At 32.6% G+C, this 25,151-nt stretch overlaps 1 protein-coding gene across 3 annotated transcripts; it reads right to left on the reverse strand.

Annotated features, from left to right (window-relative positions):
- Positions 1-1,613: 1,613 nt before the first annotated feature.
- On the reverse strand, positions 1,614-24,924 carry LOC139481501 (farnesyl pyrophosphate synthase-like). Of its 3 annotated transcripts, none has more exons than XM_071264877.1 (9): positions 24,795-24,924; positions 18,715-18,915; positions 13,552-13,686; positions 13,136-13,216; positions 12,496-12,618; positions 9,983-10,147; positions 9,151-9,228; positions 2,419-2,553; positions 1,614-1,908 (listed from the first exon to the last, which is right to left on the reverse strand). In XM_071264877.1, the coding sequence occupies exons 2-9, from the start codon at positions 18,883-18,885 to the stop codon at positions 1,708-1,710; spliced, it is 1,089 nt and encodes a 362-aa protein (XP_071120978.1). In that variant the 5' UTR covers positions 18,886-18,915; positions 24,795-24,924; the 3' UTR covers positions 1,614-1,707. The 3 variants fall into 3 exon arrangements, with proteins under 3 accessions (XP_071120978.1, XP_071120977.1, XP_071120976.1); XM_071264876.1 differs by having other exon boundaries at positions 24,713-24,844; XM_071264875.1 differs by lacking the exon at positions 24,795-24,924 and adding an exon at positions 24,555-24,682.
- Positions 24,925-25,151: the final 227 nt, after the last annotated feature.

Consider the following 25,151-nt stretch of genomic DNA (forward strand, 5'->3'; position numbering starts at 1 on the left):
ATCACAATTTCACATTAGTACATACATGATACATGTATGAACATGAAAAAAAAATTCTATTTAACATTATTTATTTTTTTATTTTCAAAGATCAGCTGTTTTGCATGTAAGCCTATGGAGCAGTCAATTACAAGACTGCAACCTCTATCTTGCCAGAAATAATGGATAGAAATTATGAAAAAACTTACTTTTATCCAGATTAGGGGGACAAAAAGGGCTACGAGAGATTCTAATGCAATTATTGTGTATCAATGATTCTGATTGGATGACAGTTAGCGTAAAATTCTCTGTCTCCTTGTCTGTAACTAAGGAAGCCGACATTTTGAATTATGTATTGACGTAATTTCTACAATAATAAGCAAAAAAACTCACATGTTGCACCTAAAAATTTTCTTTTTATCAAACTTTATTACATTCTGAAGCGACACAGAAGCCAGAAAACGCCCGGTTTTTATGTTTGACGCCGGAAGCATACCTATGACTTCACCTAGTGTAGCTCTGCGTCGCCAGGTAAACTAAATTTGCTACAGTAAAACTACCGATGGACGTCCTTAAAACTTCAAATACAATACAGTTATCTCTTAATTGTTCCTGTGTTTATTGTTAAATTTTCTCATTTCATTTCCTTACTGCAAAGTCCTTTTTAAAGAATGATGCTGATATACTTGAAGAGGCAATAATACCTATCACTGAATCCAGTGGAAAGTTTCATGGTTCATGGAAACATTAACAAACTAGAACAAACTTACTAGGTAACAAATTACATTTTCAGTTGTTATTTGATGATAAATGGATTATCATTTATGGCTGACTATGCCGTATGGTCTTTGCTCATTGTTGAAGGTAGTACCGTGACCTATAGTTGTTAATGTCTTTGTCAATTTGGTCTCTTGTGGACAGTTGTCTCATTGACAATCATCCCACATTTTCTTTTTTATATCAGAAACAAAGCACAATTTAAGACTGACAGACTGAGTAGGACCTTTAAATTCTAGGTCACAAGATAAAAGTCTGCAGGAAGAAATGTCTTTCTGGGTTGCCTAGTCAGCTCTTATTACGTAAGTCAATGTGCTAAGTGGAGAGAAAGCAAATACTAATTTTCAAATCTTTGACTTAACCTGGCTTGGTTTCAAATTCAACAAAGCCATGCACTTTAGGCAAGTTTGCTATCATGAGACACCAAGGCAGTTTAAATGATTCTTGACATCTCATATGTAGGTAAAGAAAACCAGTAATCACTATACACCATCCATGTATAAGTCTATTGCTGTCAATCACTCACTTGAGATCTGAAGATTTTTTTTTTGAAGTTTCAATTGATTGATTTAAGGAAACAGCACAGTTAAATTTGCTTTTCTACACTTTTTTGGCAGGACAAACCCATGGCTCTGAAGAGCCTGTGTCGCTCACATAGGTCTTTAGGCATATTCAACAATGAACACTCTCAAAAATTGTGGACTAGAAAAGATGATTATTGTGAGAGGTCTTTGAAGGATGGATATAATGATTGATTGACATTGTAACATCCAAAAAAAATCATGCAATTTCAGGAATAGACTGACATGATGCTTCAAATGATTCTAAATCATGGACAGACAAGTAAAAACAAAACATTCTTATCATAAAAATTGTATTCATTATAAAACTCATTGAACTACATTGCACAATTAGACATTAAATAACATTTAAATCCTTTCATTCATAGCATCACTTTTGTCTTTTGTAAATTTTATATGCAAATGATGTAAAAACTTCTTTTGGTAAAATATCACAATTTTTATCTATGAGATTCATTAATAATTTAAAGCTATTTTCTTCATAGTCTGAATAAACTGTTTGTAGATCTAGTTGTTCATATAAATCTTTGACTTTCTCAATCTTTGAAGGATCATCACATCCATAGTTGTTCTGCAAACAAAAAGAAAAAAAATATGAAAATTATCATCTAACATGTTTAACATGATAATGTTTGGTTCATTTTTTTTTTTATCATATTTAATTTGTATTATCAATTCATACATTCTGATAAATATGTTATGTACTAATGTAAAAATCAAATTGTTATAGATGTTTCTAAAAAACCAGGAGAGATAATTTCTTTAAAGAAAACCATGTCACAAGTTACTTTGATCTTTCAAAGTAAACATTTTTTTTTTATAAAAGTATGAATTTATTAGTTAAAGTCCTGAACCCCACTCTCGTCTTCAATATAAACATCTAAAAAAGTTCTTCATTCCTAGATACACAATAAATCTTGTAGCAAGAAGGAGCAACGCTGAGGCTCTTTTCATGAAAATCTTTAATACGACAAAGTTGATCACAAGTTTCACTGAAATGTTCAAGCTTTCACAAGTAATTTTTTTTTTTTTTTTTTTTTGTGAAATGAGTCAATGATCTTTTTCACAGTAATGTTCTTACCTGTAGTTCAGTTCTTTGTTCCTTGCTGACTCTCTTTAATGCCTGTATTACTAACCAGGAACATTTATTGTCTTGTATATCTGTTCCTATTTTGCCAATAACTGAAGGATCTCCAAAGCAATCTAAATAGTCATCCTGTAAAATAACAAACAGTACTTTTAACATTGATCACACACTTTATTAGAAAAAATTCATTTTATATATAGCAGTTTGACTAGTTTTAATCATTGAGAAATTTAATATTTAATTAATAACATGTGATTAAAACAATCAGCTGATTATTACAGAGTTATCTCCCTGTAGTGTTATGTACCACCTTAAGATTATTACAGAGTTATCTCCCTGTAGTGTTATGTACCACCTAAAGATTATTACAGAGTTATCTCCCTGTAGTTTTATGTACCACCTTAAGATTATTACAGAGTTATCTCCCTGTAGTGTTATGTACCACCTAAAGATTATTACAGAGTTATCTCCCTGTAGTGTTATGTACCACCTAAAGATTATTACAGAGTTATCTCCCTGTAGTTTTATGTACCACCTTAAGATTATTACAGAGTTATCTCCCTGTAGTGTTATGTACCACCTTAAGATTATTACAGAGTTATCTCCCTGTAGTTTTATGTACCACCTAAAGATTATTACAGAGTTATCTCCCTGTAGTGTTATGTACCAGGCCACAGACCACAATTAATTCCTCTATCAGTTCTTTATAACGTTTTGTATCATTAAAAAAATTGCACCATGCACTTTTGTCAATTTTTTTGTGTGTGTAATGTATAGCCCTAGTCCAAATATATATCCAAAATTCAGAAAGATTGTAGCAATCACTTTTACAAATTTAGCCAATACACATCCATACCCCTATTGACAAGTCAAGAGATGTTCCGAAAACTGTAAATATGACCTTTTTGCACTTGGCCTAATCACTCATTCCATATCAAAATCAGTTTAAATACAACATCCAAAAATTTATTTCACCTCTCTTCTTTCATTTCCACCCAACAAAATCTAAGAAATGAGTGAGGAAGGGAAAGAAAAAAAATTAAGGAAAAATACACTCTAATTAAAAGGAACTATATTCGTGGACAACGAAAAGCAGGGTAATTAATTGTGGTCTTGGGCCACCACCTTAAGATTATTACAGAGTTATATCCCTGTAGTTTTATGTACCACCTTAAGATTATTACAGAGTTATCTCCCTGTAGTGTTATGTACCACCTTAAGATTATTACAGAGTTATCTCCCTGTAGTGTTATGTACCACCTTAAGATTATTACAGAGTTATCTCCCTGTAGTGTTATGTACCACCTTAAGATTATTACAGAGTTATCTCCCTGTAGTGTTATGTACCACCTTGAGATTATTACAGAGTTATCTCCCTGTAGTGTTATGTACCACCTTAAGATTATTACAGAGTTATCTCCCTGTAGTGTTATGTACCACCTTAAGATTATTACAGAGTTATCTCCCTGTAGTGTTATGTACCACCTTAAAATTATTACAGAGTTATCTCCCTGTAGTGTTACGTACCACCTTAAGATTATTACAGAGTTATCTCCCTGTAGTGTTATGTAAATCAGCTGATTATTACAGAGTTATCTCCCTGCAGTGTTATGTAAATCAGCTGATTATTACAGAGTTATCTCCCTGTAGTGTTATGTACCACCTTAAGATTATTACAGAGTTATCTCCCTGTAGTGTTATGTAAATCAGCTGATTATTACAGAGTTATCTCCCTGTAGTGTTATGTACCACCTTAAGATTATTACAGAGTTATCTCCCTGTAGTGTTATGTACCACATTAACTGATGGTTCTGTACTGGAATCTAAACAGTTGTCCTTATATATGACTATAAGCCACATTGAGATCAGTAACACCCAAACTTTACACATTTTTCGTTGAAACAGTCTGGTCGGAAACATCTTGATTTCAATAAGTGCTATTCAAAACTATGGTTACTGTATCTTAGGTTTTATTATTATTTTTTTTGTATCGTTGGGTTGCTCTACATTTAAAAAAAAAAGTGTATATGAAACATCTAATAATACTTACATGTAAATTTGACAATGATTCGGTTGAAGTAATAGGATTTAACTAATCATGGAAACTCAACATTATTTGTGAAGTCACTGAACAATGCAAATGAGGTCACAGATAACCAATAATTGGTATAAATTACACATACACCTTTGCAATAAATGCAACCAGGTGCTCCTCAGGGCGCAGCTTTATACGACCGCAGAGGTCGAACCCTGAACAGTTGGGGCAAGTATGGACAAAACATTCAAGCGTGATACAGCTCTGAATTTGGACTGTGATCAAATTTTTGACATTACATGTTTTTTTTTTACACAAAACAAATGTCAAGATTTTACAAATCAATTAAAGATTTCTTCTTCAAACTTTTTAAATCTAAAATTAAATAGTTGATCATGACACAGCATAGGTTTCTGACACAGAACGAATGTGGTCTAATAAACTTAAAAGTTTTTTTTTGCCTTTGAGCAATTCACTATGCTGTTGAATATTAATCCTCTCAAAAAAATGTTTGAAGAAATTTTCTTTTTATTTATGAAATCTGAAATGAGAAAAATTTAACCCCCCCCCCCTTTTTTTCACATCCCTGTTTCCCTTTTTCCAAAACTGATATCAATTCAAATTTCTAATGGAGTTTGCAACAATAACTACTCTTTTAAATACATCATAAATTATTAAAATGTAAAATAAAGTGCTTGTTATCACTGAATGGTAAAGATTGGTTGGTAGTAAAAGTGAATATACATTGTTTATTGTATAAAACAATAAAAAAAACTTCATCAGCAATATTTTATATTGGCAAATTTCCAATGAAGTTATTTACATAAAAATATTGGCAAATAAAAATAGAAAATAACATCATAGTCATGTCTGGCAAATGTCCAACATACATTATCTAAAAACATTTTAGATAAGATAAGGAAAAAAAGCTTCATCAGCAACATTTTATATTGGCAAATTTCAAATGAAGTCATTTACATAAAGTTATTGGAAAATAAAAATAGAAAATGACATCATAGTCATGTCTGGCAAATTTCCAACATATATTATCAACTACTATTCTATACAAAGAAAGATAACTCCAATTGAAAATTAATTGCTATTGCACAATATTGTGCAATTAGATATTTCTTGCTATTGTGCAATACTGTGCAATTGAAAATGTCTTGCTATTGCACAATACTTGATATGGAATTCTGATTTGGACCAACTTGAAAACTGGGCCCATAATCAAAAATCAAAGTACATATTTAGATAAAGCATATCAAATAAGCCCAAGAATTTAATTTTTGTTAAAATCAAACTTAAGCCCCAGTCCCACTAGACCACGATCGCACCACGCTCACCACGATCTAAAATAAATTCAGATCGTGGTGAGGTCGCGGTATGAGCGGCAAGAAAATGTAAATTTCCGTTGCTTTCACGATGCTACTACGTCTTCATTACGCTTCTACAACGATCCCGCTACGATTATACCACGTTCTCACCGCGCTTATTCTGCGACCTTACTACGCTTATCAAGATCTTTCTACGCTCATCACGTTCTCACTACGACCATACCACGAGTTATCCGATTGCAACACGATCTTACTGCGATTATAGCACGTTCTTACCACAATTACACTACGTTCATACCGCGATCTTACTACGTTCTCAGCAATACTGTCAATATTGTGTTTCATATCAATATAGTTCCATTCCTTCTATTTCTGATTAAAACGGAGATTTCTCGGAAACAATACAGCCATGCTACCAAAATCTACTAGAACACGTGGGCGTGGTGGTAGGGGTTGATGTAGAGGCAGAGGGAGCAAAGTATGAACGCCATACTAAACTCCAAATAGTACACAAGAAACTAAAATTAAAAATAGCACAAGACTAACAAAGGCCAGAGGCTCCTGCCTTGGGACAGACGCAAAAATAGTGGAGTTAAACATGTTTGTGAGATTCCAACCCTCCCCCTATACCTCTAGCCAATGAAGAAAAGTACTTTTAAGTAGATGCATAACAATATGCACATTAAAATTCAGTTCAAGAGAATTCCGAGTCTGATGTCAGAAGATGTGACTAAAGAAAATAAACAAAATGACAATAATACATAAATAAAAACATAAAATTGAGAATGGAAATAGGGAATGTGCCAAAGAGACAACAACCCGACCATAGAAAAAAAAAACAGCAGAAGGTCACCAACAGGTCTTCAATGTAGCGAGAAATTCCCGCACCCGGAGGCGTCCTTCAACTGGCCCCTAAAGAAATATATACTAGTACAGTGATAATGAACGCCATACTAATTTCAAAATTGTACACAAGAAACTAAAATTAAAATAATACAGGACTAACAAAGGCCAGAGGCTCCTGACTTGGGACAGGCGCAAAAATGCGGCGGGGTTTAACATGTTTGTGAGATCTCAAAAAACAGACTACTAGCAGTTAACTGACATGCCAGCTCCAGACTTCAATTAAACTGATACTATACACATACGTATATTTAGTATAATACTTGTCATCAAGAGATGTCGGAACGACCAATCAAACCTAAATTACAACCTATTGCTGGTCCATAAAGCTCAAATGACGATATTTTAGTGAACGACAGCAGAGATGACACAGATGTGTCAATTTATATAGGAAGATGTGGTATGATTGCCAATGAGACAACTCTCCATCAACGTAAAAATCTATAAAAGTAAACCATTATAGGCCAAGGTACAGCCTTCAATACGGAGCCTTGGCTCACACCGAACAGTACGCTATAAAGGGCCCAAAAAAATACTAATGTTAAACCATTTAAACGGGAAAAACCAACGGTCTTCTCTATATAAAAACTAGAAGCATGGTTGAGCCGTAAGAGCAAATTCAAACAAACAAAATCTAGGGAGTTTTTTTTTATATATTTTATGTGAAAATGACAATAAAAATGATGGTCGTAGTGTGAACGTAGTAAGGTAGTGAGAAGAGCGTGATGAGGACGGCAAGGGCGTGCTAGAATCGTACTATGGTTGTGAACAGCGTGGTAAAGTCGTAGTGGAAGCGTAGTTGGGTCGCGGTGAGAACGTGATGGTCGTAGTAAGGTCGTGATAACGTCGCTGTGAGATCGTAGCTCAATCTCTCTGAATAGAATCACGCTTTCGCTACGCTCTAGCTACGATTGTACAGCGACCTTTGAGATCTTACTACGATCTTAGTGCGCTCTCACTACGCTTCTACTACGACCTTATTTCGCCACGACCGCACCACGATTGTTTTGAACATGTTCAAAGTTGGCCACGCTCTTCACGATCTTGAAGACCTCACCACGATCGTGGTGCGACCTTACTGCGACCTTACTGCGACCTACACGATCGTACCACGATCATCAAAATTTGCATTTCTTTCACAGATCGTAGTGCGATCGTGGCCTAGTGGGACTGGGGTATTAGTTTAATTTTGGACCCTTTGGACCTTAATGTAGACCAATTTGAAAACTGGACTAAAAATTAAGAATCTACATACACAGTTAGATTTTGCATATCAAAGAACCCCAATTATTCAATTTTTGATGAAATCACACAAAGTTCAATTTTGGACCCTTTGGGCCCCTTATTCCTAAACTGTTAGGACCAAAACTCCCAAAATCAAACCCAACCTTCCTTTTATGGTCATAAACCTTGTGTTTAAATTTCATAGATTTCTATTTACTTATACTAAAGTTATGGTGCAAAAACCAAAAATAATGCTTATTTGGGCCGCTTTTGGCCCCTAATTCATAAACTGTTGTGACCTCAACTCCAAAAATCAATCCCAACCTTCCTTTTGTGGTCATAAACCTTGTTTTAAAATTTCATTGATTTCTATTTACTTATACTAAAGTTATTGTGCGAAAACCAAGAATAATGCTTATTTGGGCCCTTTTTTGGCCCTTATTTCCTAAACTGTTGGAACCAAAACTCCCAAAATCAATCCCAACCTTCCTTTTGTGGTCATAAACCTTGTGTCAAAATTTTATAGATTTCTATTCACTTAAACTAAAGTTATAGTGCGAAAACCAAGAAAATGCTTATTTGGGCCCTTTTTGGCCCCCAATTCCTAAAATGTTGGGACCAAAACTCCCAAAATCAATTCCAACCTTCCTTTTGTGGTCATAATCCTTGTGTTAAAATTTCATTGATTTCTATTCACTTTTACTAAAGTTAGAGTGCGAAAACTAAAAGTATTCGGACGACGAAGACGACGCAGACGCCAACGTGATAGCAATATACGACCAAAAAATAATGCTTATTTGGGCCCTTTTTTGGCCCTTATTTCCTAAACTGTTGGAACCAAAACTCCCAAAATCAATCCCAACCTTCCTTTTGTGGTCATAAACCTTGTGTCAAAATTTTATAGATTTCTATTCACTTAAACTAAAGTTATAGTGCGAAAACCAAGAAAATGCTTATTTGGGCCCTTTTTGGCCCCCAATTCTTAAAATGTTGGGACCAAAACTCCCAAAATCAATTCCAACCTTCCTTTTGTGGTCATAATCCTTGTGTTAAAATTTCATTGATTTCTATTCACTTTTACTAAAGTTAGAGTGCGAAAACTAAAAGTATTCGGACGACGAAGACGACGCAGACGCCAACGTGATAGCAATATACGACCAAAAAATTAAAATTTTTGCGGTCGTATAAAAATAAGGTGATTTCAAAGTATATAAAATGTATGTATACCTGTATTTGGAAGAATGTACCCATCTCAATCAGAATTGTTTTAGCCTTTGAGTGTACATCTTCATCTGTTATACCAGCCTGTAAACAATACATACATGTACATTGCTTAAAGAGATTACTTACTTTCAAAAATTCTTGAAATATTAATACAAATTTGTCTTCTATAATATTGGATTTGCATAATATCACCTTTTATTCTGGTTTGAATATCGGTGAAAACATGCAAAAGTAGCTAAAAATGCTGAATTTGTTTTTATTCACAATCCTCCTTTTAAGCTAATTTGATCCAAAGGCAGACCAGCCAACTATCCTGATTGTCATGCCTAAATCGGTATCAAATTATTAGGTTCCCTGAAACAAGCCAAAATCCTGATTTTCATAAGTTCTATCCAAATATTTGATGGTTCCATATTTTGAATTGTTTCAAAGGGAGACAATTGTGATCAATGATAATTAGAAAATCAAATTCAAGATATCCTGTGATCCTGTTTGTTTTCACCTGCCTTTATGTCAGAATGATAAACATCCTGATCATGGTGAAACTACTTTTCTCTTGCACTAAGATTTTTATGCTACCACAGAAAAGTTAGACTGGTTTAATTCAGAGGCTGAATGACAAATTCACTCATAAAGGATATCACATTTTGCAAAGTTTAAAATAGAGAAAGCCAAGTGCACCATAATGCCTGAATTATGTTTCAATGCATTCAAGGACTGTACAATTTCCTCATAATTCTTTTACAGGGTAAAACACTTCCAAATCTATCAGTAACTTCTTTGTATGATCAACTACATGTTACAATGTGTTAAGTGTAAAGATTTGTCTATTTACCATATACATAGCTAATGCTACAGGCAGATAGAAGGAGTAATATGCTGTTTTCCACTTCACTATAGCATTGTACCTCTCTTCTGTAAACTTTGTAAAGTCTACTTTACCATCAATAGGGGATGTAATTAGATCTAAACATTGTCCCATCACTGTGTGCATGGAGATCTGAAATAGTTTAAAATGCTTTCACTATTATTTGGTAACTGAGATCAGATCTTGACATTTTCTCATAACGGTTTGCATGGAGTTCTATAAACATAAACTTTCAACATTTTAAAACTGAGTGCTCATGCCACTCATATAAATCTATGTGCATCTTAAATCAATTGGCAATCTCCAACATAGTAAACTAGAATATTATTCATGACTTATAATTCTTTTTTGTTGAACATATTGAACTTGTAGGTGTAATACCACCATTGATTTTCCCCTATTAGTCTTTGTTAAATTTGCACTTTTCAAAAAAATGTGCAGAATTTATCTTTGTTTCAAATAAAGAAATACTTGGCATGAGTAAAGTTTTATCCTGTCCAGTTCTAAAGAAAAAAAAATCATTGCATATAAGAAAATAAACATCAGTGGAAGTTAACCAATCAAAGGAGTAGGTTCAGTAAGACCCCTTTTTGGCCCCAAAATATAGCAGTTTTAGAAAATTGTGAAAATGTAATCTTTAAGCTATATTTTGGAAAGTAAAATGCTTCTGCTACATAAATATGAGCTGTTTTTGACAATACAATGCACAAATATCGCGTTCTAGCATCAGTAAGTCATGCTAATTTAGTTACTGAAATCTTCAAAATTTTAGCATTTTGGTTAATTTTTAGACGGTTTCTGTCTAAAATGAAAGTGGCCGCATTCATGTTCATTCATAATATTGAAATGTAAGTTGTATTTGATGAAAATATAAAACATATATAAAGGTTGAGGATGAACACGGATGCGGCCACTTTCATTTTTGACAAAAACCATCTGAAAAGTGACATTTTTTGGCATATTTGATAGATTTTTCATATTCAAGCTTGAATCAGAGCGATTTTAATGACTAAATCAGTTAAAATTTTTCACATACACTAATCGAATCAATTGAAATAGACACTTAAGTGTTTAAAAAGTGTCCAAAACCTTTCGTTAGATGAACCTGAAATTTGAGGCCAAAATCGGCCCTTACCGGACCTACTCCTTTCTCCCCTTATTTTATCTGTGTACAAGGTTTAGTCACCATGTAACCTCAAGATTACAAAATTTTCTATAGAAATCCCAAATAAAAAATAATGGATTTTTGAAATACCCAAGACATATGTTTATGACACAAAAATGGTTTTACTGCAATAAAATGAATGATTAAATACCTACAACTGTAAAATTCAAGGGAATATTTTTTTCGACCTACTTTCATATACAACCGGATGTGACGTACCATGATTTGGTGGTATTACACCTGTATGGCTGATCATTTCTGATTACAGTTTCTCTGGTTTATCTTCAAAAGTTCTTGCCCAAAACACAAAAAAGAATAAAAATTGTCACTTTTGGGGCAATAACTCCTAATACAGTACAACTGACACCTAATCTACATGTACGTGTATGCTGACCTATTTGCAGATCTTGTCTTGGTGATCATTTTTGCATTTTTTTAATTGATGTACCCCAGGAATTCTTTAAGTTAAAAGACCATAAAATAGACATGTTATTTTTCTATTTTCCTAGGCAACTTACCTTCTCAGTCAAGTAGCTTGAAATGGAAAATAATCACAATAAAAAAGATCAAATAAAATCGAGAAAGGAAATGGGGAATGTGTCAAAGCGACAACAACCCGACCATTGAGCAGACAACAGCCGAAGGCCACCAATGGGTCTTCTATGTAGCGAGAATCTCCCGCATCCAGAGGCAGTCTGCAGCTGGCCCCTTAAAAATATGTATACTGGTACAGTGATAATAGACGTCATACTTAACTCCAAACTATACACAAGAAACTAAAATTGAAAAATACAAGACTAACAAAGGCCAGAGGCTCCTGACTTGGGACAGGCGCAAAATTGCGGCGGGGTTAAACATGTTTATGAGATCTCAACCCTTTACACACATTAAAATTCAGTTCAAGTCCGAGTCTGATGTCAGAAGATGTAACAAAAGAAAATAAATAAAATGACAATAATACATAAATAACAACAGACTACTAGCAGTTCAAGCAAATTTAAGAAAAATTGTAACAAGAATGTGTCCTCAGTACACGAATGCCCCACTCGCACTATTATTTTCTATGTTCAGTGGACCGTGAAATTGGGGTAAAATCTCTAATTTGGCATTAAAATTAGAAAGATCATATCATAGGGAACATGTGTACCAAGTTTGAAGTTGATTGGACTTCAACTTCATCAAAAACTACCTTGACCAAAAACTTTAACCTGAAGCGGGACAGACGGACGGACGGACGGCTGAACGAACGGACGCACAGACCAGAAAACATAATGCCACTCTACTATCGTAGGTGGGGCATAAAAATTATGTTTACCTGATGAAAAAGTTCTACAAGATCAATATAGTATGGTTTCTTCCTGAAGTAATGTTTAAGTATTTCATAAACACATGCCTCTAAATATATAGCGTCATTAACAGCTATCAATCCAACATTATTCTGAAAGTAGACAAGTCTCATATAAATTAAAAATTATTTCACATTATTCAACAAGATAAGTTGTCACATGACTTAGATAGTTTTCTTTTAAAATTAGTCCCACTGGGATTAAAGAGGTGTTTCAACAAAATAGCATTTTCTTGTTAATCAAACACAATTTCTATCTTTAAAACATCATTCATTTAACTTTGAACATATTTCTCTCTTAAACTATTTGATCCCAACAGTTTAAAGTTAGTTTGAATTACATTCCTACTTAAAATGATATTATTTCTTTTCATCAGCCTATTGACTATACATTGTATTTTAAAACAGACAACCCCATCTGAAGTACAAAAATTCATAAATTTCTTAAATAAAATTAAAACTTGGTTCCTAGATTTTAATACCTAAGGAATACAGAAATGCTGTTTTAATAGTTTCAATGATTAAGAAAATATCACTGTGTATATATTAAATTTACATTTTATTTCTAGCTTTCAAACATATATTCTGATGAAAAAGGCAACTGTTTTACCTGTTTATACCAGCATGGCTTTCCTCTTCTAGTTATAGATTTATCCATGATGTCATCAGCAACTAAGAAAAATGCCTGAAGCTGAAAAATTTCCATAAAAATAAATGAAATGCTCATAACTATATATGATTATCTTTCTCATACTTCCCTCTAGATCTACTCTTATTTTGAAATCATTTTCATATCAGAGCAAAAAAAATAATAGAATTTTTTTTATATAATTTTTACTTGATCCACTATGTAAGTTTTATAAATGTATAATTTGGTGTTTTCTTTTCGTTGTATACATGGTATATGCTATAAATACCAAAACAAATTTAAAATACTATTATATGAAAAACATGTTTTTCTAAGGACCTTAAACATATTCATTTGAATCTACATATGTATATTATCAACAGTATTATAGTTTTTACCCATTCTATACACCATCCTAGAATTCTTGCTAGTTTTATGTCCTCATTGGAAACGTCTTTTACCAGAAGTTTGTATGTTGTCACTACTGAGATTCCACGATTTTTTTTACCAAATGGTACATTGTATTCAGAGACCTACAAAAAATTGAACATCATACAAATCAAGATTGAAACATTATCATACATTTGTTAATTACTGAAAAACCAAATATATTTGGCAAACAGGAATTATGCACACCTAACAATTAAATGTTAAAAATTGTTGACAGGGATATAATAATAATTATGCATATAAATATGAGTTTTTTATATCAACTTTTAGTTGTCATATGTCATAAATGTAACTGTCAGATATAAAATTAGGGTTTTTTTGTGTGTTTTTTCTTCAAGTTTTCATCTGAATGTAGGATATCAATATGCTTATAGTATCTGTGTCATACTTGTAGTCTGTCTACATGGTCTATTTGAATAACATCAGTTAAAAGAATTATTTTAATACAAGATAACATTTCTAATGTTTCTGGTTTTGATTTGGATTGTTGACTGCTTGCAATGTTTATAATAAAGTACATGTATTAAAAGAGGGACGAAAGATACCAAAGGGACGGTCAAACTCATAAATCTAAAACAAACTGACAACGCCATGGCTAAAAATAAAAAAGACAAACAGAAAAACAATAGTACACACGACACAACATAGAAAACTAAAGAATAAACAACACGAACCCCACCAAAAACTAGGGGTGATCTCAGGTGCTCCGGAAGGGTAAGCAGATCCTGCTCCACATGTGGCACCCGTCGTGTTGCTTATGTGATTACAAATCCGGTAAATAGTCTAATTCGGTAGGTCATATTCATGAAAGGGAAGGGGATTGTAGTTACGACGTAAGGAACATATCCGATATCATTTGTGAAACGGTTATTCCATAACGGTCAACCAACTCGTGATGGCGTCCGTAAAATTTACGAAGGGATGATTTCAACTTCACCATTTGGAATTCTTGGTTTAATAACTTCCTTGTGAGCAGCAAACCTCTATCAAGAAAATCATGATAGGAAATGCAAGCACGGGAATATCGTATCAATTGGGAGATATATACCCTGTATGCAGGTGCTGCTGGAATGTTGCTACTTAGAAATGGAAAGTTCACAATTGGAAAGCTGAAATCATCTCTTTTGTCGTAAAGTTTTGTTTTCAACCGACCTTCATTGTCAATTTCTAGATGTAAGTCAAGATATGAAGCTGACTTAACTGTATCTGTAGTATATTAAGATTTGTGGCTTTCCTTTAAAATGTTTACAAATTACAGAGAAAATTTAAGCGTAGTGTTTTGTTCATGCTAAATTAAGCAGCTTCCATCTTTTTATTTCTATATTCAATGTCATTAGAGAAGATATAAGAAGAAACTATACTGTATATTTATAACATAATAATAATGCTTGGTCTTTGACTTTGAGATGTCCTTTTGCTTAAGATGTCAACGTTTAAAACATTGTTAAATATATTAGCTAAAGCACTGTCTATTTTACAATGACAATTACTTTGCTAATTTAATGTAATTGCTTGAATAATAATACATGCAACACCTAAATTCCTATGTTATTAGTTACATTGATGACTGATTACATGTGATTACATTGCAATTCCACTGATTATGATTACACCATGTCTGTTTACAACATAAAGTCTACAGACAGGTCTCTATCACTGATCTAATAGATAAATACAAGTTAATACAAGTTAACTAAGAAGTTTCAAAGTCAATAGACCATGACTTAAATAAACATTTTCATCCTCTTCTTTCGGCATTTAGGTAAGGTTTTGGTTGCAAACTGCACTTATAAAATAATAGAAGACTGGAAAAAAGCTCTGGACAAGAACAAATTTATTGCTGCAATTTTGATGGATCTATCTAAAGCATTTAATTGTTTACCGCACGATTTACTTTTACTTAAATTGGAAGCATACAGTCTGTCTAAAAATTCTCTAAAATTATTAAAAAGTTATTATGAAAACAGAAAACAATGCATTAAAATTGGAAGTTCTTACAGTGAATGGGATCGTATGTTTAAAGGCGTACCACAAGGGTCAATTTTTGGTCCAGTTCTTTTCAATGTCTTCATAAATGACATATTTCATTTTGTACAAAAAAGCACTATTTATAATTATGCTGATGACAACACTGTATCATACAGTGATCAGAATTTAGATAAAGTTGTTGAAAGTTTAGAAACTGATAGTTTAAATCTAATAAACTAGTTTTCTATAAATTTAATAAAGGCTAATCCTGACAAATTCCAGGCTATAGCCATTGAAAAAAAACCCAAATAAACATAATTTGATATTTGATTTAAATGGAAACAAAATTTCTTGTGAAGAAAATATTAAACTTCTTGGAATAACTACCATATAGATTTGGACTTAAAGTCATGAGAAACCTCAAATCAAAAAAAATAATGCATATGTTTTTTTTTATAACTCAATGGATAGTTTTCATTATAAAACTTATGTACATGTACTTTTTTCTGAAGAAAATTCTTTAATTTATTCATATTTAGAAGATGTTTACTTTATTTTAATTGCTTTCTTCCAGGAAGCAATTCCCCCGACATATTTTCAGTATGAAAAGTGACCTCAGTGTGACCCATCTCGTAAAAATCCGGTGATCACAATACGCATGGATGTCCTTAAAATAAACTATTATCTGAATTTACATGTTAAACATGTGCTCATTTTCCATGTTTTTTGTTGATTTTTTGTCGATTGTTGACAAACAGGTGACAATCGTTAAACTTCAGCTTCAAAACACGAACTTTAATTACCTGCCATATTTCACAACAGCACTGACAAATTGAAAAAAAAAATGACGATTATACGAAATTTACACGAAAAAAATGATAAATTCGTGCACAGAAGACTAAGTTAATGGATGTTTGTATGCATTGGTTCAAGAATTGAAAGAACATTATTTTTCACTGGTCACTCGTTTCTTATGACTTTAAATTTTAACAATCACATATCTGAAATATGTAAAAAGGCATCAAGTAAATTAAATATTCTAAAAGGTATGCATGGTATGGGTAAATATTTAAATAGGCTAGGTAGGTTAACAGCATACTACTCATTCATACTTTCGAATTTTAAAACTATTGTCAAGTAATTTAGCACTACTGTAGTGAAAAAAAATCTTTTAAAATGGAAAAAATTCAAGAAAGAGCTCTAACACGTCTTAGATTCATTTATGAAGATTATGATATTCCTTACGAAAAACTGCTAGAAAAATCTAAATTACCATCTTTAAAAATAAGAAGAATAAAAACAATTGCAATAGAAACATTTAAAATAATTCACCAAAAAAGTCCGAGCTACGTTCATGATTTGATTGATATAAAAATTAACAAGTATGATTTAAGATCACAGGAAACAGCAGTACTCCCAAGAGTTCGAACTACTAAGTATGGCTTAAGATCGTTTCACTATAATGCTGCACAAATCTGGAATAAGCTACCGAACAATTGTCGAACGGAAACATCTTTTGACCAATTAAAAAAATTGGTACAAACATGGGAACCAAGTAACAGCTCATGCCAGTGCAGTGCATGCATATAGTGTTTATGCCTGTTTTATTTTACTTTTATTTTTGTGTGACTATATGATTTGTGCAATCTTATTATTAACTTGTGCTATGTTTTAAGTGTACTATATACTTTTAACTTAAATATGTCATTTATGGTATCTTACTATGCATTATATGTTTAAAATTGTGTTGTTTTCATGACTTTTGTATGTGTGTATTGCAGGGTTTCCCCTGGATCAATTATTTATTTCGCCACCTCTTTCGCCAAAACAATATATTTTTCGCCACTTTATTATTTTTTTCGCCAAGTAACATAAATATATTTTTCATTTAAAATTTACCTTTTTTCTACACCACCCCCCCCCCCCCCCCCCCCCCCCCCCCCCCCCTCCTTCCTTTAAATAGGATGATTTCACACTTTTGTACAAAGAAGTGGTTTTTACAACAAAACAAAAGCTTTTATCACATGAAATTGATCCCTCATTTCATGTGTAGTCATTTCATTGAAGGGTTACTCTCATTTGAGGGGTTGTTCCCAACCTTTTGGATATATTTCTTCATAACGACAGTTTTCTTTTCTTAACCATCATAAATGAAAAAGTTGAAACGTAAAACTATGCTTGAAACCGTGACGTGTGTCACTCAAACGACTTTAAAAAAGAGGACGAAAGATACCAAAGGGACAGTCAAACTCATAAATCTAAAACAAACTGACAACGCCATGGCTAAAAACGAAAAAGACAAACAAACAACAGCACACACGACACAACATAGAAAACTAAAAGTAAAGAATAAACAAACGACTTTAAAGTAGTCTCCCTAATCAATTACCTATATTAGGTAAATGGATAATTAAAGTTTTAAATCGGAGATTTTTCTTGGTTTTGAACATTTTTCGTCACAACAACAGCTTTCTTTTCTAAACTATCTTTAAAAGGAGAGGAGACGTCAAAAGTTTGCTTCAAACACGTGCCTCACAAATTGGTAAATAAATTCTGTAGGTGACATTTAGTGGAGGCCATTTAACCATATCATTTTGTCAAACAATTCAATCAACACCTTTATTAATTAGTCCTTTGTTGTGGATATCTATAAAATGCATTCAGCTGATTATTGATTTTCTGTCCAAATCTTAATGAGGTCAAGGTAAATTCCGAGTATTGTCTGATCCAGTAAAGTCCGAGAAACTTGAAAAAAAAGTAAATAAACAAGATGGAGGAAAATAAATCGTTATATATATTTCTTTCGCCAAATTCTTTCGCAAATGACGAATTTTTATCGCCACAATTATTATTTTTTCGCAAATTGCGAAAATGGCGACCGCCAGCGGAAACTGTATTGTATTGTGTGTGTGTGTGTTGTATTTTGTTATTAAGTCGATTTGAAAAGCTCACTAGAGCTTGTGTTATGTAGTTTATTGAATATCGACTCTAAATAAAACTTTGAATCTTGAATCACTGAGGGGACAGGACAACATATCCTCAATGTAATATCTATACTATAATGCAGTCCTAAATCACCCTGATTTTACATGCAGGACAGGATCACTAGTATGAGTTGTATTATTAAATATTGTATACTGTACCTCTTTAAACCAATTCAAAGCATCAGTAATTTCTTTATTGTCTGACCATCTCTGGTGTAAGATATCTACAATTTCAGGAAAGAGATCATCAAACTGTTCCAGTTCACTGGGTTCTAATCTTTGAACTTTCCTTGGAATTTGTGATGTCTCATCATTTCCATTTAAAGCCATTATTACATGTATCTGTGTATTGATGTTTGTCTGTGAAGAAACGAAACTATATGTTATTTTCCATTTGGAAGTTATTAAATGTTCACATGGTAAGGCCAAATAAAAAAGTATGTGTGGTTCCAGTTACATCTGAAAAAAAGCTAGGGTAGGAAGGTAGGGATTTTTTTTTATTTTATGTTTTTTTTTACATTGAGTCTATGGGAGCAACATTCTGACTTTAACAGTGCTTAATGAAAAATGACAATAAAATCTTGAGGGTAGGCTATTTTTAAGCCAAAAAAGTAGGGACAATAGGGTTACTGGAACCACACATATATTTTTATTTGGCCTAATATATAAATAAATTGTTTTATTTTTCTTTCTCTCTATCTACAGTACAGTTCAAGAGTACCAACTCTCCCACACCCTACACCGAGGAAAATGTCGGAGCCACTCCGACAAACTCCGATATTCCTCCCAAAATGTTGGGAGGAATTTGGGAGTAATCTCTCCCAAAATCAGGTAAATGTTTATTGTGATAACGAGCTCACTCTCTACACCGAGGAATTAATTGCCCTTATCCTACTTTGATCTATACCGGCACAAGACTGAATGGGTAATTGGATTACCTGACAGGTAAAGGTTGAAGTAATAAAGAGTTATATTTCCGGTCTACTGTACCAGTTTAAGTGTCAAACAGGTGTATAATTTTAAATATCTTTTATACTAATTAAATTTCATTTGTGGTAATAAAAACTAAAGTCAAAATATTTTCGTATTTTTTGTTAGCCCATCTAAAAATATCTTAACCTTAATGTACTTGCTTTAAAAAAAAAACGATTATAAAATATAGCGGAATAGGTGAAAAACAAAATATTCTACTTCAAAGTTAAAGTCTTTATTTAAAAATTATAAGTCTAAAAGTTTTTATATGCAAGTAAAAAGGAAAATTTATTCACCATTCATTAGGGAGCTACCATTTGATTTTTATGGGGGGGCTAGGATGAAAAATTTTGTCCTGCTTTTTTTTTTAGTTGTAATCTCTGTCCTGCCTTTTTATTTTTTACTCTATTCGGTCCTGTCTTTTTTTTTACTAGTTTATCCTGACTTTTTTTACTCAAATTGTCATCCTGCCTTTTTTTTTACCAAGTTGCTCATCCTGCATTTTTTTTTACTCAAAACTCCTGTCCTGCCTATTTTTTTCAAATTTCATCCTAGCCCCCCCCCCCCATAAAAATCAAATGGTAGCTCCCTTATCCAATTTCCTGATCTTTGCAGTTCATCAACGTTTACATAAATCATAACTATAATAAGATCTAATGACTTTCTTAAAAATTGTGTCCGTTGCTATTTTTGTTTTTTAGTCACGGCAAATTTCCAGTTTTCGGCGATTTTTCATCAAAATTCAAGGTTTTCACCCAAAATTTTCAATTTCCTGATCTTTGCAGTTCATGAACGTTTAAATAAATCATTACTGTATTAAGATCTATTGACTTCATTAAAAATTATGCAAGTTGCTATTTTTGTTTTTGAGTCACGGCAAATCACCAGTTTTCAGCGATTTTTCACAATAAATCAAGGTTTTCACCCAAAATTAACAATTTCCCTTCATCCAAACATTCTCGATTTTTTTTATGTTCAACAGTACACCTAAACCAGCTTGGAAAACTAGAAGAACATTCTGTTGCAATTAGTTTGAGGTTTGGTCATATTTTGGCTAGAATGACTGCCCCGTATTAATTGTGTAAATCTACGGCATTTTCTTTTTACGATTATCTAATTGCTGGAATGAATAAAAGATTTAAAAGCAAAATGTTGTTGTTAATTCTTTCAATTGTATTTAAGTTTTATAAAAAATGAAAACTACTTAATTTTGACCTCGATGTCTTCACCAGTAAATTAATATTTTATTTACGAAATGAGCATACTTGTGTAAAAATAACCGGAAACTTTCGCTAAATTAATCTGAGCAGTTAAATAAAATTACGTGTTTGAAAGTTTTGTATATTCAAGTAAAAAGGAAAATATTATTCACCATTCGTTATGCTTAACAATTACGGCATTTTCGTTTTACGATTTGTTGGCAGTCTCATAGCAGAATAATAATACATTTCCGTTACAACAGGAATACTTCCAGCTGCATTAATTCGTCTTTGTTTAATATTAACTTTCGCACAATGAATGTAAATTTGTGTATTTTCAACAAAAGATTTTAAAAACAATTATTTGCCGTGCGAAGACAATTCCACGATACACATCTCAGTTATCAACAGTTTGGGTTGAACTTGAACTTGACTTACTTAACAATGTTAAATGCTAAAAATAGTTAACATCAATGTTATCCACAGCACGAGTTTTTTAAAGGGCGGGAAAAAATATCGCGTACTAGTAAACTCAGGTGACCTTTCTGGCCGACCGTGGGAAAGTCCATTCAAGGTTTCTAAAGTTGCAGAACGACATTTTTGTGCAATCGTATTGAGGCTCCAGAAGGTCCTTTTACAATTGATTTATCGGGAAAATATAATTCTTATCCGAATAAACGTGAACACATTTTTAACTTTTTGAATTTTAATGTTTTATCTGTACATTAGTTATATGTCCATGGTCAATAATATAGATTTACAGTTGGTGATGTACTAATTGAAATTATGATGGAAATTGTCCGGGGTGACTGATTGTATTCAAATGACAATAATCATGATAATACGATAAAGAAATGCCAATTGTAGGCGGTTGGGAAATTTTGAAAATAAAATGATGACTGATTTAACTGGAATAGAATATTATGATGGGCAATTATGAGGTTTGATAAATTTTATTAATAATTAAAGGATTAGTGACCTATCGGATAGCGATAAGCGGATTACTTATCATCACAACTTTTAACATCTTTTGTAAACGTAAAATGATTGAGCGTCATAAACTTGTCAAACACCGGTAGAATTATAGTACATTTATAATATAATTAATGTGAAAATATTTTTCACTTTCCAAATTCAAATGACGAAATTGATATAAATACTTTCGTCAATTTGAAAACCGTTCCGTAAAATGCGAAAATGACGAGCACTATCAATATCACTTGAAATTATTTCCTTTGTCAACAGAGTTGTCATTTAACAGTTTCTGTTCGTAATTTGAATTATTCAAGTCTGTATAAATGTACCGAGGTGGTGAAACATCATATTTTACATTGCTCAATAAATTAAGTTTACTTGATGATCCGATGAATCGGGTTACCGAAAAAAAACCATGATTTTATTAGCCAGTTGAATTTTTAATAATGAACAATTAATGCGCTGATATTGCTTATTGAATAAGTTATAAAAGAAACTAATTGTGGCAAAATCGTCCTTGCTGAAAGAACACAATGTATGACCTGACCGGACTGTAATAGAAACACAAAATAACAATTTTCTTCATACTTTTTCGTATGTACGTTCTATTTTAAAGATAACGGCATAAGACACAAATATAAAAGATAATAATTATCTTATTCTAAATGATATTGTCACATCTTTATCTGTCAAAGAAAGGAAAACATTTGTTCAATTTATAATACCTTGATTTTAAAGCACACCTGTGCAACCAAGATCGATTAAATGTTCAAAGGTAAATTATCTGGGTAATCCAATTATGTTGTCACGCGTCGTTAATTTGAATTATCGCTATTTTGTGCATTTTTCTTTTGATCTTTTTTTGTGATAATTTTCATATCATGCTTCTCGCTTGAGATGGAAAAATTATCGCTAGAAACTAAGGAGGCCACGTGGCGTTGCTAACGAAATTGACATGAAATTGACAACGTCGTCCTAGGTAAAATAGCGATAAACAGATTATCATTGGTCATCTCAACTCGATTGCTTTTCTCACTTTCGCTGTACCAGCTCAAGCGAGAAAATCAATCTCGTTGAGATGATCAACGATAATCTATAAGTACATCCGATGGGCAATAAACCAATTAACAGCCACGCGGTGTTGGGAGAGAATCTTTGGAGGATTTTAGGATTGAAATCCGCGGTACTCGGTGTGATTCCGAGAAACACGGAAATCGGAGAAAAAAGTTATCGAATCGATATTTTTGAACAGTACTGTAGGTTAAAACAACTAGCTAGCCATTCAGGCAAAATACCATGATATATAAGTTGTAAGAAAGAGAAATTCATTTGTTGAAATTCTGTTTTTACAAAAGAAATTTTAAACTGCGGGTCTGGATGGGGGGTTCCTTCATTTCTGTATTCTTAAATATTATAGGTCATTTTTCTCTGTTCTTTAATCTATAATCATGTATAATATATATCCATTATTCTGTATTCTTTAAATTTAAGTACCTCATCATTCTCAATCTTTATGTTTTGTATAATTTTTTTCTATTCTATAAAATTTTTGCCATGGTCGGAAATGGAAACTAAAATTTAGCAACTTTTCCATTTGTAAAGGAGCATAACTCTAGTACAGTTAAAGTGACATTTCCAAAATTCAACCTTGATTTAGTGTTTTGCGGTAATAAGCATTGTGTAAAAGTGTCATTACATTTGGTTGAGGCAAACTTAAGTTAGGACATACATGTACATTCAGACGGATAAAGGTGAAACTCAATGCCCCCTCCGTTATGGCATGGGGCATAAAAAAAGTTTATTATTTTTTCTACTACAAAATGTATCTATAAACCAAATCTTACATTTTCAGGACCGAATTCAGGTCTATAGTGTAACCCCTTAGAATCATATTTTGATAATGTTTAAAAATGTGTTTTTATAAGAAATAATTTGGAAATTCCAGAAACCTGAATCACTTTTGACCTGGGACTATTTTATAGAAACATATGTAGATTTGTTCATTTATTACATCAGTAGGCTAGCTTTTATTATCATTTTCTAATTACCTGCAGTTTAGATATTTTAAATGTTATTACAATATTACTTTTACTAAAGGTTTTTGAATTTAAACAGTGTTGAACTTTTAATTGACTTTAGTGTTTATGTTCACTTTCAAGAAAGAATTCAATTCATTCCGACTACACCAGGATTCATTTTTTTATGTGACCAGGATTAAAATTCCCTTTATCACACTACATTACAGTACATGTACAAAATGTACCAGTAGATTTGTAGACTTACTAGTGTAATCCTGTTAAAGTGTATCATTTGTCGGCCTTGTATAAATGAAAGGCACTATAAACTGAAACTTATATATCCAACACACCCAACAAAACAGCACAAACATCACATATATATACCCACTTTAGTCTTATAATATTGACATCAGATAAATTGTTCCCAGGACTTAAATTAATTGAGCGTTAAACTGATGTTATAAAAGTCCATGGGGAGGGGGACGTTCTTTGGGTTGGAACTCTCCTCTTTTTGAAAAGCAATGCATTTGAATAACTCATAGGCAGGGGTCCCAGGAAAAATCAAAATAGCCTTGCCAGATGTCATAATTATTTGAACTAGTTGGACCCTCCACTTTTAGCTACGGAAGCGTAGTTCTTAGGTCCTTATGGTCCGCAAATAGTAGTAAAAAAATAACATAACGGTTCCACAGCTACTCCCCTTTATCATGGGTTGGACACACCCCCCTTTTTAAAAATGACTGGATCCGCCCTTGATAAGACAAAACTGTGGGCGATAATAGAATAGTCAAAAACCAACTTATGTCTTGCTGACAATATAATTAAAATACATTACAATGTTATGACGAAAGCTAACACGCTTCCGGAGGTTCACTCTGTCCCATGCAGGGCCAGACCCACTGAGAGTCTGAATCGACCCCCATAACCCCTGCCGAAAAATTCTGCTTCCTATCATTAACTGCTTGGTTACAATGTATGTTTATTTTTACTGACCTCTTTAGTTTGTTTGTATACAATTATGAATTCTTAGAACTCATGCCTTTCAACTTTCAAAACAGAAAAAACTGAGAGTTACCTCTGTGAGTCAATCATGAATTCACGCATCGTGTACAGGGAACGAGAATATAAATGAAAGACTAAAATTAACTCGGATGATGATTGGTTTATTCTGCTTCTAAAAATACACAGAACTGTGCGGTGTTTTCCTAAAAAGAAGTTTAACTCGTCCCTACAACTTTTCGTCCTTTTCAGAAACCAATGAAGGTCGTTGCATCAAAAAAGAAATATGGAACCATCAGCAAGAATGTCATTCTTTTTACATTCTTTTTTTTTTTTTTTATAATTTTTTTATATTTAAAATATATTAAGACCCCAATGAGATCCACTCCACAGGGGTCAGTTCTTGTACTATATTAACGACGTTTATTTGCAG

This window comes from Mytilus edulis, chromosome 7 (genome assembly GCF_963676685.1).
Source record: "Mytilus edulis chromosome 7, xbMytEdul2.2, whole genome shotgun sequence".
Lineage (NCBI taxonomy): Eukaryota > Metazoa > Mollusca > Bivalvia > Mytilida > Mytilidae > Mytilus > Mytilus edulis.

Coding starts and splice junctions, on each gene's coding strand:
- LOC139481501 (XM_071264875.1), bottom strand. CDS start 24,674: ATGATAGGAAGCAGAATTTTTCGGCAGGGGTTATGGGGGTCGATTCAG. Junction 13,217..13,551: donor TAGGATGGTGTATAGAATGG/GTAAAAACTATA, acceptor GAAATTTTTCAG/CTTCAGGCATTTTTCTTAGT. Junction 1,909..2,418: donor AACAAAGAACTGAACTACAG/GTAAGAACATTA, acceptor TTTTGTTTGCAG/AACAACTATGGATGTGATGA.